The 13,051-nt window shown below is 42.4% G+C and overlaps 1 protein-coding gene across 4 annotated transcripts in view; it reads right to left on the reverse strand.

Moving 5' to 3' along the window:
- Positions 1–5,415: 5,415 nt before the first annotated feature.
- The window catches only part of LOC117365652 (solute carrier family 22 member 20-like), a 60,530-nt gene continuing 52,894 nt past the window's right edge, over positions 5,416–13,051 (reverse strand). For 3 of the 4 annotated variants that reach the window (XM_033956272.1, XM_033956273.1, XM_033956271.1), the window contains exon 10: positions 5,416–6,195. In XM_033956272.1, coding sequence (XP_033812163.1) covers positions 5,964–6,195 — 232 coding nt within the window. In that variant the 3' untranslated portion in view covers positions 5,416–5,963. Of the gene's footprint in view, positions 6,196–12,343; positions 12,384–13,051 lie in introns of those variants that run through there. The other variant, XM_033956274.1, reaches the window with a different exon arrangement.

The raw sequence follows: 13,051 nt of genomic DNA on the forward strand, positions 1-13,051 counted from the left end.
CTGAATCCAAAAGTCTAAAGCTTTTTTGGATGCCCTTGATTTTGATCAGCCTCCAAAGGAATTTTTGAAACTTCCCCTTCATGACATCTTGAGGGAAACTTTCTATAAGAATTTAGAGACTCCTCTAACTGTCCCAGGGGCCCCACGTAAACTGGATTCTCTATATAAGGTAATTCCCATTCCTGGGTTCGACAAACCTCAACTACCAATGAATCCTTATTTGTCGAATCCACCCTTAAAAAGACTTCAGGAGCCAGTGTATATGCATCTGTCCCTCCTGGCAGAGAAGGAAGGGCCATGGATAAATTTGGTAAGAGGCTCTACCACATGCTATGTTAGCAAATAGGGCTAGTAATTATGCTTTTCATTTTTCTTTTTATTTAAAGCATCTCCTTACCACCATGGCTTCTTTCGAGAAATATCTCTCCTTCACGAAAGCATCCAGCTTTTCCACACATAGCTTGTCGTCTCTTCTCCAATTGCGTAAGTTTATGGTTAGATCCATATATGACACCTTTGAACTTACATCCAGAGCGACAGCAATGTCAGTAGCTATGCGTCGTTTAGGCCTGGCTTCGGGTATCCGAGCTTGATGTTAACCATCAAGATCGGTTAGCCAATGCCCCATGTCTAGGGGATGAGCTCTTTGGGATTCCATGGACTCAACCACACAAAAGCTCTCTGCTCATGGACGCGCTGGGATACCCTCCTCAAGAATAAAAAGAAGCCTCCTCCGCCAAGACCATACAGGCAGCAATCGGCCTATCAACGCCGCTTCACAGCTCGTCCATTGACTACCACTGCTCAACATACCTAGGCGTCAGAGGCAACAGCAACGTCAGCCTCCCAGACAACAGCAGCAGCAACAAGCTGTAAAACAACCTCCTCAGCAGAAGTCACAGCCCTTTTGACTTCATTCTCCGCAGTATAGCCAGTATCCCTATTCCTGCTCTCCTGCCTCAGCCTATAGGAGGTCGACTTTCTCTGTTCCTCAGCCGGTGGGAAGTAATCACTTCGGACCAATGGGTCCTCAACATCATCCGCCACGGCTACTCTCTCAACTTTCAGACTCTTCCACCTCAAAGCCTGCCAAAAGAGTCTGCTTTGAACAGTCCTCAATCGGCCTTCCTTATTCAGGAGGTCCAATCCCTCCTCCTTCTGAACGCTATATAGAGGAAGTTCCTCCTAGATCAAAGGGGCAGGGATTCTACTCCCGTTACTTTCTAGTTCCCAAAAAGACAGGAGATCTCAGACCCATCCTGGATCTTCGCGATCTCAACATTCATCTAGTAAAAGAAAAATTCAAGATGCTTTCTTTAGCCATCCTTTATCCCCTTCTAAATCAAAACGACTGGCTATGCTCCCTCGATCTCAAAGAGGCTTACACTCACATACCGATCAATGTAACCTCAAGACCATATCTCCGATTCATGATCAATCATTGTCATTACCAGTACAAGGTGCTGCCCTTCGGTCTTGCCTCATCTCCAAGGGTATTCACCAAATGTCTCATTGTGGTAGCGGCATTTCTACGCTCTCACCACCTGCATGTATTTCCTTACCTGGACGATTGGTTGATCAAAGACACTTCTGCTCAAGCGGTCCTTCTGGCCACCAACCAAACCATCCAGTTTCTACAACTTCTGGGATTCGAGATCAATCTACCCAAATCTCATATCATTCCCACTCAGAGACTTCAATTCATTGGAGCGATCCTAGATACACTCCTCATGAGAGCTTTCTTACCATCCAATCGTCTCCAGACTCTTCAGTCTCTATGTCACCAGGTACTTCCTCTGCCGTCCATCTCAGCAAGACAAATGATGGTACTCTTGGGACACATGGCATCCACAGTTCATGTCACACCTCATGCCCGTCTTCACCTGCGCACTCCTCAATGGACCCTTGCTACCCAGTGGTCCCAAGCGTCGGACCCTTGCTCACGACACATATCTGTGACATCATCTCTTCGTCAGTCTCTTCAATGGTGGTTGGTATCCTCAAATCTATCCAGAGGTCTTCTGTTCCACCAGCCTCCTCATCAACTAGTCATCACCACCGACGCCTCTCTGTATGCATGGGGAGCTCACTTGAACGAGTTCCAGACTCAAGGTCTTTGGTCAGCCCAGGAGAGGAAGCATCAAATCAATTTCCTGGAACTCAGAGCGATGTTTTACGCCCTCAAGGCCTTCCAACACCTTCTCTTTCCTCAGGTCCTTCTGTTGTGCACAGACAATCAGGTTGCGATGTACTACATCAACAAACAGGGTGGGACAGGCTCTCGCCTTTTATGCCAGGAAGCCCAGAAGATATGGACTTGGGCCATAGATCACCATCTCTTCCTGAAAGCTATATACATTCAGGGGAAACAGAATTCCTTAGCGGACAAACTCAGCAGAATTCTCCAACCTCACGAGTGGACACTCGATCCTGTAACTCTACAGTCTATCTTCGATCAATGGGGCACTCCTCAGATAGACCTCTTTGCAGCTCCTCACAATCATCAGCTGCCCCTGTTCTGCTCCAGACTTTACTCTCCACACCGTCTAACAGCAGATGCTTTTCTCCTCAACTGGTCGAATCAGTTCCTGTATGCCTTCCCTCCTCTGCCTCTCATGTTGAGAACCTTGTTCAAGCTCAAGAGGGAACGAGCCACCATGATTCTGATTGCTCCGAGGTGGCCCAGGCAACATTGGTTCTCCCTTCTACTTCAACTCAGTTCCAGGGAACCTTTTCTTCTTCCTCTGTTTCCTTCTCTGCTTACGCAACAGCAGGGAACCCTTCTGCATCCCAACCTCCAGTCTCTACACCTGATGGCTTGGTATCTCTCGGGCTGAACTCGACTGATACTCTTTTATCTCAGCCCGTTCGTTCCATTCTGGATGCCTCCAGGAAACCAGCCACTCTACAATGTTACCATCAAAAGTGGACGAGGTTTTCTTCCTGGTGTCTTCTTCATCATCTTGATCCCACTTCCCTAGCGGTGGAGACGTTGTTGGATTATCTTCTTTCTTTGTCTGATTCTGGCCTGAAGTCCTCTTCCATCAGGGTCCACCTCAGTGCCATTGCAGCTTTTCATGAGCCAGTCCATGGAAAACTCCTTTCAGCTCATCCCCTGGTGTCCAGGTTCATGCGTGGGCTTTTCAATGTGAAACCACCTCTTAAAGCCCCTCCGGTTATCTGGGATCTCAATGTGGTTCTTTCAGCTTTAATGAAGCCTCCATTTGAACCTTTAGCTACTTCTCCTTTCAAATTTCTCACTTGGAAGGTACTTTTCCTTATTGCTCTTACCTCTGCCAGGAGAGTCAGTGAGCTTCATGCACTGGTTGCAGATCCACCTTTTACGGTCTTTCATCATGACAAGGTGGTTCTGCGTACACATCCAAAGTTTCTCCCCAAGGTTGTTTCTGAATTTCATCTCAACCAATCCATTGTTCTACCGGTTTTCTTTCCAAAACCTCATTCTCATTCTGGGGAACAAGCTCTGCATACTTTGGATTGTAAAAGGGCTCTTGCTTACTATCTGGAGCGTACGAAACCCCCAGATCAGTTCCCCAACTCTTTCTATCCTTTGATCCGAATAAATTGGGACGTCCTGTTTCTAAACGTACGTTGTCTAATTGGCTAGCAGCGTGCATTTCATTCTGTTATGCTCAGACCGGACTGCCACTGGAAGGTTCTGTCACGGCCCATAGAGTCAGAGCAATGGCAGCATCTGTAGCTTTCCTCCGTTCCACTCCTATTGAGGAAATCTGCAAAGCTGCTACTTGGTCCTCAGTTCACACTTTTACATCTCATTATTGTCTGGATGCATTCTCCAGAAGGGATGGTCACTTCGGCCAATCTGTTTTACAAAATTTGTTTTCTTAATGGCCAACCTTCCCTCCATCCCTCTTTTTGTTAGCTTAGAGGTCACCCATCAGTCAAGAATATGCTGCCTGCTTGTCCTGGGATAAAGCACAGTTACTTACCGTAACAAGTGTTATCCAGGGACAGCAGGCAGATATTCTTGCGTCCCACCCACCTCCCCGGGTTGGCTTCTTAGCTGGCTTAACTAACTGAGGGGACCGCGCGCCTCTGTCGGGCGGGAAGGCACTCGCGCTGTGGCGCGGTGCGGCCGAGCTAGAACTTTCTGAAAAGTTTCTTAGAGTGCAATCACTCTAAAATTGTCCGTACCGGGGCTCCGTCGGTGCCGTCACCCATCAGTCAAGAATATCTGCCTGCTGTCCCTGGATAACACTTGTTACGGTAAGTAACTGTGCTTTCGAAAAGTAATATAAAACAATCAATTGTTTCATTAGGAAATAGGAATATGTTACAGTTACTAGTCTAGGTAGGTTACTGTGAAAAATAACATATTACTTGTAAAAGTAATATATTACCAGTAATATATTGCTGCCCAACTCTGGCCCTTGGTCTGACTGACTATGTCAGAGAATTCATATATTATATAAATCCTCTCCAGTCAGTACAATGGTGCAGAGGAGGGCCAGGGATCTAGGGGTGGAATATTTTGAGGAAGACTTCCAAGAACAGTTGGTGGAGGGGGGGGGGGGGAATTAGTTGAAAGTACCCAGTTACCGGAAATACATTTTAAGATGTTTCATTGGATATATGTGCATCCAAATTGGGTTTATAATAAAGTAGGAATGACTGACTCCAATTGTAAAAAATATTGCAGCTTTGAAGGAACCTTCATGCTCTGTGTTTTGGACTGCCAAGCTAGTAAGAAATTTCGGGATCAACCCATCTGGTAGCTTTAATAGGACAAAACCTCTTGGACATAGGAGAGGAAATTTGGCTGGGCCTAGGGATGAATATTCTGTTTGTTCAGAAGGCTTGCCTTATTCTGAAAAGATATATTTTGGAAGAGTGGATAGATGACAGGCAATTGGATCTTACTTTATGGCGCAACTAGATGCATGAGCTTTTAAGGATGGAGAGGATGCCCTTGAAGAAATACTCATAGCACTCAAGAAAATAGTAGTGAAAACCTCCTTAAGACCTGGGAACCATTCTAGGGATCTTGACAATGTGGTTGTAGAGTGCATTAAAATACCCTTGTACTATAAGCCAGAGGTGCTATATGGAGTAGGGGGTCTGAAGGAGGGGAAAAAAGGGAAGGTATTAGGGCAGTAAATTTCACGGACATACTGTATCTTATGCAAGTTATGGATACAGAATATAAATTGGATACAGAACTTAAATATTCTCTGAATATTTCTTATCTGTTTCCACTGTGTGTGCCTTTTGATACATATGTTTTTATTTTTACAAAAGGCTCCATCTTCCAATCTTGACCTCCCTTTTCCTACCTGGACTTCTAATGTACAATCAAGTTTTCTAGCTCTACACCTGGGTCCTGGATGCAATTATCCTCCTCTCTTTTTGAGAATTCATAGGAAAAGTGAGCAAGCAATTGAGGTACCACAGGAGAGATTCATCTCCAGTTATGAAAGGTAGCCCTTGTCATAGCCTCTCTATCTCGGACTATTGCTTCCTGACTCTGCTCAAAACACTGCCCCCAAATGCCTCCTCCCAAATCAGCTGAATGTGTCCCTCATTCTGGAGCCCAATGTGTACTTTCAGAAGAATTGAGAAGGGCAATTTTCAGACAGCTCATTTGCCCAGCAAATATCTATTTACCCAAGTAAATAACTTTAAAACTTGTCCCATGAACTCTAATACATCCAAATACAATCCAAAACTTAATGCAGTTTTCGTATGAAATTATGCGCACACACCCACCAACTTCTTTGTTCTGTGCTTTTCTTTATTGCGTGATCTGTCTAAAGGGTTTTCAATTTAAAAATATTTATTTTAAAAATCTATGTGGGGGCCTGTTCAGCTGCAGGGATGGGCATATGACTCTTGGTTTAAAGACAGGGATCCAGCCGCTCATCAGTCAGTCTGTTGGATAAAGAGGCCCTGCTGGACTTCAACCTGGTAAACTCAGTGCAAAGTCAGTGGGGAATCCAGGTTGGGTTGAACCTACTTTCCACCTCCTCAATGGTGTCGGGCAGCAGGGCTTGATTTGTCTCTAACAGAAAGCAGGCAGCCACCCCGGCAACTATGGATGCCACACCATAGATCAGGTAAGGTAGGAAAGATACAATGTCCCCCAGCAGGTAGACAACAGGAGCCAACACTGAACCAAGATAAGCAGTCATAAAGGAGAGGCCCAGTCCACGCTGCCTGCAAGCAGAAATTAGTAAAGATTACTGTGAGGAAATAAGAAGTAAGAAAACTATCAGATCAGCAGGTAGTTAATCTTAATGTACAGTACAATAAAATAGTAACATAGTGATGACGGCAGATAAAGACCTGAATGGTCCATCCAGTCTGCCCAACCTGATTCAATTTAAATTTTTAAATTTTTTTCTTCTTAGCTATTTCTGGGCAAGAATCCAAAGCTTTACCCTGTACTGTGCTTGGGTTCCAACTGCCGAAATCTCTGTTAAGACTTACTCCAGCCCATCTACACCCTCCCAGCCATTGAAGCCTTCCCCAGCCCATCCTCCACCAAATGGCCATATACAGATATAGACCGTGCAAGTCTGCCCAGTACTGGCCTTAGTTCAATATTTAATATTATTTTCTGATTCTAAATCCTCTGTGTTCATCCCACGTTTCTTTGAACTCAGTCACAGTTTTACTCTCCACCACCTCTCTCGGTGAGCGCATTCTAGGCATCCACTACCCTCACCGTAAGTAGAATTTCCTAACATTGCCCCTGAATCTACCACCCCTCAACCTCAAATTATGTCCTCTGGTTTTACCATTTTCCTTTCTCTGGAAAAGATTTTGTTCTACGTTAATACCCTTCAAGTATTTGAACGTCTGAATCATATCTCCCCTGTCTCTCCTTTCCTCTAGGGTATACATATTCAGGGCTTCCAGTCTCTCCTCATATGTCTTCTGGCGCAAGCCTCCTATCATTTTCGTCGTCCTCCTCTGGACCGCCTGAAGTCTTCTTACGTCCTTCGCCAGATACTGTCTCCAAAACTGAACACAATACTCCAAGTGGGGCCTTACCAATGACCTGTACAGGGGCATCAACACCTTCTTCCTTCTACTGACTACACCTCTCTATATACAGCTCAGCATCCTTCTGGCAGCAGCTACTGCCTTGTCACACTGTTTTTTCGCCTTTAGATCTTCGGACACTATCACCCCAAGGTCCCTCTCCCCGTCCGTGCATATCAGCTTCTCTCCTCCCAGCATATACGGTTCCTTCCGATTATTAATCCCCAAATGCATTTCTTTGCATTGAATTTTAGTTGCCAGGCATTAGGACCATTCCTCTAACTTTTGCAGATCCTTTTTCATATTTTCCACTCCCTCTTCGGTGTCTACTCTGTTACAAATCTTGGTATCATCTGCAAAATGGCACACTTTTCCTTCTAACCCTTCAGCAATGTCACTCACAAACATATTGAACAGGATTGGCCCAAGCACCGATCCCTGAGGGACTCCACTACTCACTTTTCCTTCCTTCGAGCGACTTCCATTAACCACCACCCTCTGGCGTCTGTCCGACAGCCAGTTTCTGACCCAGTTCACCACTTTGGGTCCTAACTTCAGCCCTTCAAGTTTGTTCAACAGCCTCCTATGAGGAACTGTATCAAAGGCTTTGCTGAAATCCAAGTAAATTACATCTAGCATATGTCCTCGATCCAGCTCTCTGGTCACCCAATCAAAAAATTCAATCAGGTTCGTTTGGCACGATTTACCTTTTGTATAGCCATGTTGCCACTATCCTTTCTTTTAGCAACACTTCCATTATTTTTCCAACAACTGAAGTGAGCTCACTGGCCTGTAGTTTCCTGCTTCATCCCTGTGACCACTTTTATGAATAGGAACCACATCCGCTATCCTCCAATCCCCAAGAATCACTCCCGTCTCCAGAGATTTGTTGAACAAGTCTTTAATAGGACTCGCCAGAACCTCTCTGAGCTCCCTTAGTATCCTGGGATGGATCCCGACTGGTCCCATCGCTTTGTCCACCTTCAGTTTTTCAAGTTGCTCATAAACACCCTGCTCCGTGAATGGCGCAGAATCTACACCATTTTCTCATGTAATTTTGCTAGACAATCTCAGTCCTTCTCCAGGATTTTTTTTTGTAAACACAGAACAGAAGTATTTGTTTAGCACATTTGCTTTCTCCTCATCACTCTCCACATATTGGTTCCCAGCATCTTTTAGCCTAGCAATTCCATTTTTCATCTTTCTCCTTTCACTAATATATCTGAAAAAATTTTTGTCTCCCTTTTTTACATTTTTAACCATTTGTTCTTCCGCCTGTGCTTTCACCAGATGTATCTCTCTCTTGGCTTCTTTCAGTTTCACCCTGTAGTCCTTTCTGCTCTCCACTTCTTAGGTTTTTTTATATTTCACGAACGCCAACTCTTTCGCCTTTATTTTCTCAGCCACTAGGTTGGAGAACCATATCGGCTTCCTTTTTCTCTTGTTTTTATTGATTTTCTTCACATAAAGGTCTGTAGCCATTTTTATCGCTCCTTTCAGCTTAGACCACTGTCTTTCCACTTCTCTTATGTCCTCCCATCCTAACAGCTCTTTCTTCAGGTACTCTCCCATTGCATTAAAGTCCGTACGTTTGAAATCTAGGACTTTAAGTATCGTGCGGCCGCTCTCCACTTTAGCCGTTATATCAAATCAAACCGTTTGATGATCGCTACTTCCCAGGTGAGCACCCACTCGAACATTAGAGATACTCTCTCCATTTGTGAGGACCAGATCCAATATCGCTTTTTCCCTTGTGGGTTCCGTCACCATTTGTCTGAGCAGAGCCTCTTGAAAGGCATCCACAATCTCCCTACTTCTTTCCAGTTCCGCAGATGGAACATTCCAGTCCGCATCTGGCAGGTTGAAATCTCCCAACAGCAGAACCTCCTCTTTCCTTCCAAACTTTTGGATATCTACAATCAGATCCTTATCAATTTGCTGCGATTGAGTCGGAGTTCTGTAGACTACACCCGCAATCCATATCGCTTCTTCCTCTCCCCAGGTCCCTTGCTTTTCGGTCGCTTGGCTATTGATCTTTACATAGAGAGCTACTCCTCCACCTTTTTGACCATCTCTGTCCTTCCTAAAAAGATTATATCCCAGTATGTTTGCATCCAATCCATGTGATTCACTGAACCATGTCTCTGTGATAGCGACAATATCTAGATCTGCCTCTAACATCAGGGCTTGCAGATAATGAACTTTGTTGCTTAGACTGCGAGCATTTGTGGTCATCGCTTTCCAGCTATTTTTCAGCGATAATCTCCTTTTTCGTATGGATTTTTGTTTCGTTTCACTTTCCGTTGCAATACTAAGAAATGAGTTGCTGATATTGCTTATGTTGCAGTCTTTACTACTATCACATCTTTTCTTTTGCCGGGGGTGGTCTCTATAATTGTCCTTCGTACATACACCACCCCAACCTTCTAGTTTAAATGCCTAGAAAAATATTGTCTAAATTTCTCTGCAAGGTTTCTTTTTCCTGCTGTACTAATATGTAGCCCATCAGTGCAATATAGCTTCTTGTCCTTCCATGTATTTCCCCTTCCTCCTATGTACCTGAAGCCTTCTTGATAACACCAGGCTTTGAGTCATCTATTAAAGTCCTCTGTGTTTTTCACTCTTTGCTCTCCCTTTCCATATGCAGGCAGTATTTCAGAAAAAGCTAAAGTCTTTACAAAAGGTTTCACGCCTTCACCAAGCTCCCGAAAAGCTTTCTGTGCTGCAAGTGTGGAGTTGTTGGCCAGGTCATTTGTTCCCAGATGGATAACAACATCAGTGTTAAAATCCTTAGTTTCTTCCTTAATTATAGTCTGTATTTGCTTGGAACTCCTGGTAGCTGAGGATCCTGGAAGACATTTCACTATTTTGGTCTCCTCGCCTTGTGTTCCAAGGTTAATGCCTCTGATGATGGAATCCCCCAACAATAATAGTTTTCTGGTTTTGGCCTTTTTATTTGTGCTTAGGGTGCGCTTGTTCTCTTGAGTTACCTTCATTGGTTCCAGTCCCACCTCCCTTCTGTTTTCTTGAGTATCGCAGTGCACTAGTGGAGCGAAGGAATTCTGTAGAGGTAATATTTGTGAAGGTGGATGTTTCTGTGTTACATGTCGCAGTCTTCCTGAGTCTACTGTGACCCATTTATTCCTGGGCTGTTTTATTCTTTGAGGTAGAGGTGGTAAGTTGGTATGATTTTGTGGAGTGATGAAAGCTGCTTTAATTGTATTCAATTCCTGTTTAAGTTTGCAGCGCTCCTCCTTAATAATAGCAAATTGAAGACAGATGGGGCAAGCCTTAAGCCTCCAAATAGTATGTCTTGGAATTAAAGCATCACAGTGATTGCATAGAATAAAGGTCATCTTGATTGGTTGTGAAGTGATTTGATTTGAGTAGTCCTGATTATTTGGGACTCTATATATATGAAAAGTGGTCCCTGGGGTTGGTGGGACTATAAGTCTTATCCTTATTCCTATGAAGGGAAAGGGAAAGAGGAAATACGATTTAACAAAGGAAAGATAAGGGTTTATTTTTTGTTTTTATAAGTAAGAAACAGGGAGGAGAAGAGCAATTAAGCAGATATAATGCTGAAAACCAATAAAAAGAGCAGAATATGAAATGCTGAGCAACTTAGCTTTTTGAAGTTCACAGGCAGCCTTGTTCACAGCACTGTCCCAAAGATAATGCAGTTAACCTTAGAAGTAAATCAGAGCCCCTCTCTTCTCCACCTAATCAGCAGACACAATGGCTAAAAACTAGTAAGTCAGAAATACAGGCTCTATACCACCTAAAACACAGTATTTTAAACAAAATGCAGGTTCTATAACAAATCAGTGGCTACCCTAAAACACAGGATTTATAACAGGATTTTCCCTACTTTAGTCTCCCTGAGCCACAGGCACCAGGATTTAATTAGAGTTAATAAAGTCTTACCCTTATTCTTATGAATATCACTCACAAGGATCAAAGACGCTTACAAATAATACAAAACATTGCAATCAAAATAATTCACCAAGGGAAGAAATACGATCATGTAACCCCCTATTTGATAGAATCTCATTGGTTACCTATCAATCAACGAATAACATATAAAATAGCATTATTAGTACATAAAACAATATCTACTAATGAACCACAGTTTATAGATCGACTTTTAATTCCTCATATTTCAAATCGTTCACTTCGGTCTAACACACAAGGGCTATTAATGGTCCCCTCACTGAAAATAATAGGAACAAGACGCCACGACATCTTTTCAGTCATGGCTCCTCTTATATGGAATAATCTCCCGCTATATATTAGAGAAATAAAAGATCTTAACTCATTTAAAACTAATCTAAAAACATTTCTCTTTAAAGTCTCATTTAACCTTTAGAACGACTCTTTCCGTGAAGTACTAAACTGACTAAATCTCCTCTTACTTCTTACCCTAACCTAATGTTCTACCCTACCTATCACAAATCCCCTTTCTTCCCTCTGGGAAACAGCAAAATGTAACTTTTATTTCCCAATGTTCTTTCCTATGTGTATATTAGTACGTCTGTATTGTCAGTTTGTCACAGCCCCTTGAAATTTTTTATGCTAAATAATTTGTCTCATTGTCTTATGCTATAATTTTTTTATTATGTAATTCGCTTAGTATTTAATAAGCGAACTATCAAATCCAAATAAACTTGAAACTTGAAGAGGAAGAGGAAATAAGATTTAATAGAGGAAAGAGAAGGATTTATTTTTTGTGCTTTTTTTGGTTTTTTTTTTTTAGTAAGAAACAGGGAGGAGAAGAGAAATTAAGCAGATATAATGCTGAAAATCAGTGAAAAGAGCAGAATATGAAATGCTGAGCAACTTAGCTTTTTGAAGTTCACAGGCAGCCTTGTTCACAGCACTGTCCCAAAGATAATGCAGTTGACCTTAGAAGTAAATCAGAGCCCCTCCCTTCTCCACCTAATCAGCAGACACAATGGCTAAAAACTAGCAAGTCAGAAATACAGGCTCTATACCACCTAAAACACAGTATTTGAAACAAAAATGCAGGTTCTATAACAAATCAGTGGCTACCCTAAAACACAGAATTTATAACAGGATTTTCCCTACTTTAGTCTCCCTGAGCCACAGGCACCAGGATTTAATTAGAGTTAATAAAGTCTTACCCTTATTCCTATGAAGAGGAAGAGGAAATAAGATTTAACAGAGGAAAGAGAAGGGTTTATTGTTTTTGTGCTTTTTTTTTTTTTTTAAGTAAGAAACAGGGAGAAGAAGAGAAATTAAGCAGATATAATGCTGAAAACCAGTGAAAAGAGCAGAATATGAAATGCTGAGCAACTTAGCTTTTTGAAGTTCACAGGGCAGCCTTGTTCACAGCACTGTCCCAAAGATATAAATACAGTGTCTGTGTCAAAGATATAAATACAGTGTCTTATACAGTATATTGCAATTTTCTACAAGGAATCTATGCGGTTTACAATAAGATTAAGATCAAGTTCTTGAGTTACATTGTTAGAAGGAGCGTTGGTTTAGAAGGAAGAGCTAAAGGGTAGGAAAGTGACTATAGCGAGAATAGGTATGTCTTTAATTTCTTCCAAAATTCAAGGTAGTTGATAGGTTGTCTTAGGTATGTTGGCAGTTTGTTCCAAATGAGAAGTCCCTGGTATTCAAAAATAGTTTCGAATATTTTCTTTCACCATACTTATTGAGGAGATGAGAAGGATAGTTTGTAGTATTGCTTAGTGTGTGAATTGAAGAAGGAATGTGGGACTTTAATATCAGAGGTTAGTCCCTCCAAGTTCTCTCCATAGATTTCTATGTGAACCATGCAATCTTAAAATCTACTGGGTAAACATCAACTTTTCAAATTGTTTCTCATTACATGCTTCATTTACTGCAGAAAGGCAATGCATTGATGTTAGCTAACTGACCATGCTTTGCCCCTTTGTTCACTATCGTAAGTATAAATGTACTCATATTTATTTATTTGCACCTAATTTTGATTCTTCACTTTTAATATAAGAAAACTCAGAGCAAGTTACAGTTA

Source organism: Geotrypetes seraphini, chromosome 8 (assembly GCF_902459505.1).
Source record: "Geotrypetes seraphini chromosome 8, aGeoSer1.1, whole genome shotgun sequence".
Classification (NCBI taxonomy): domain Eukaryota; kingdom Metazoa; phylum Chordata; class Amphibia; order Gymnophiona; family Dermophiidae; genus Geotrypetes; species Geotrypetes seraphini.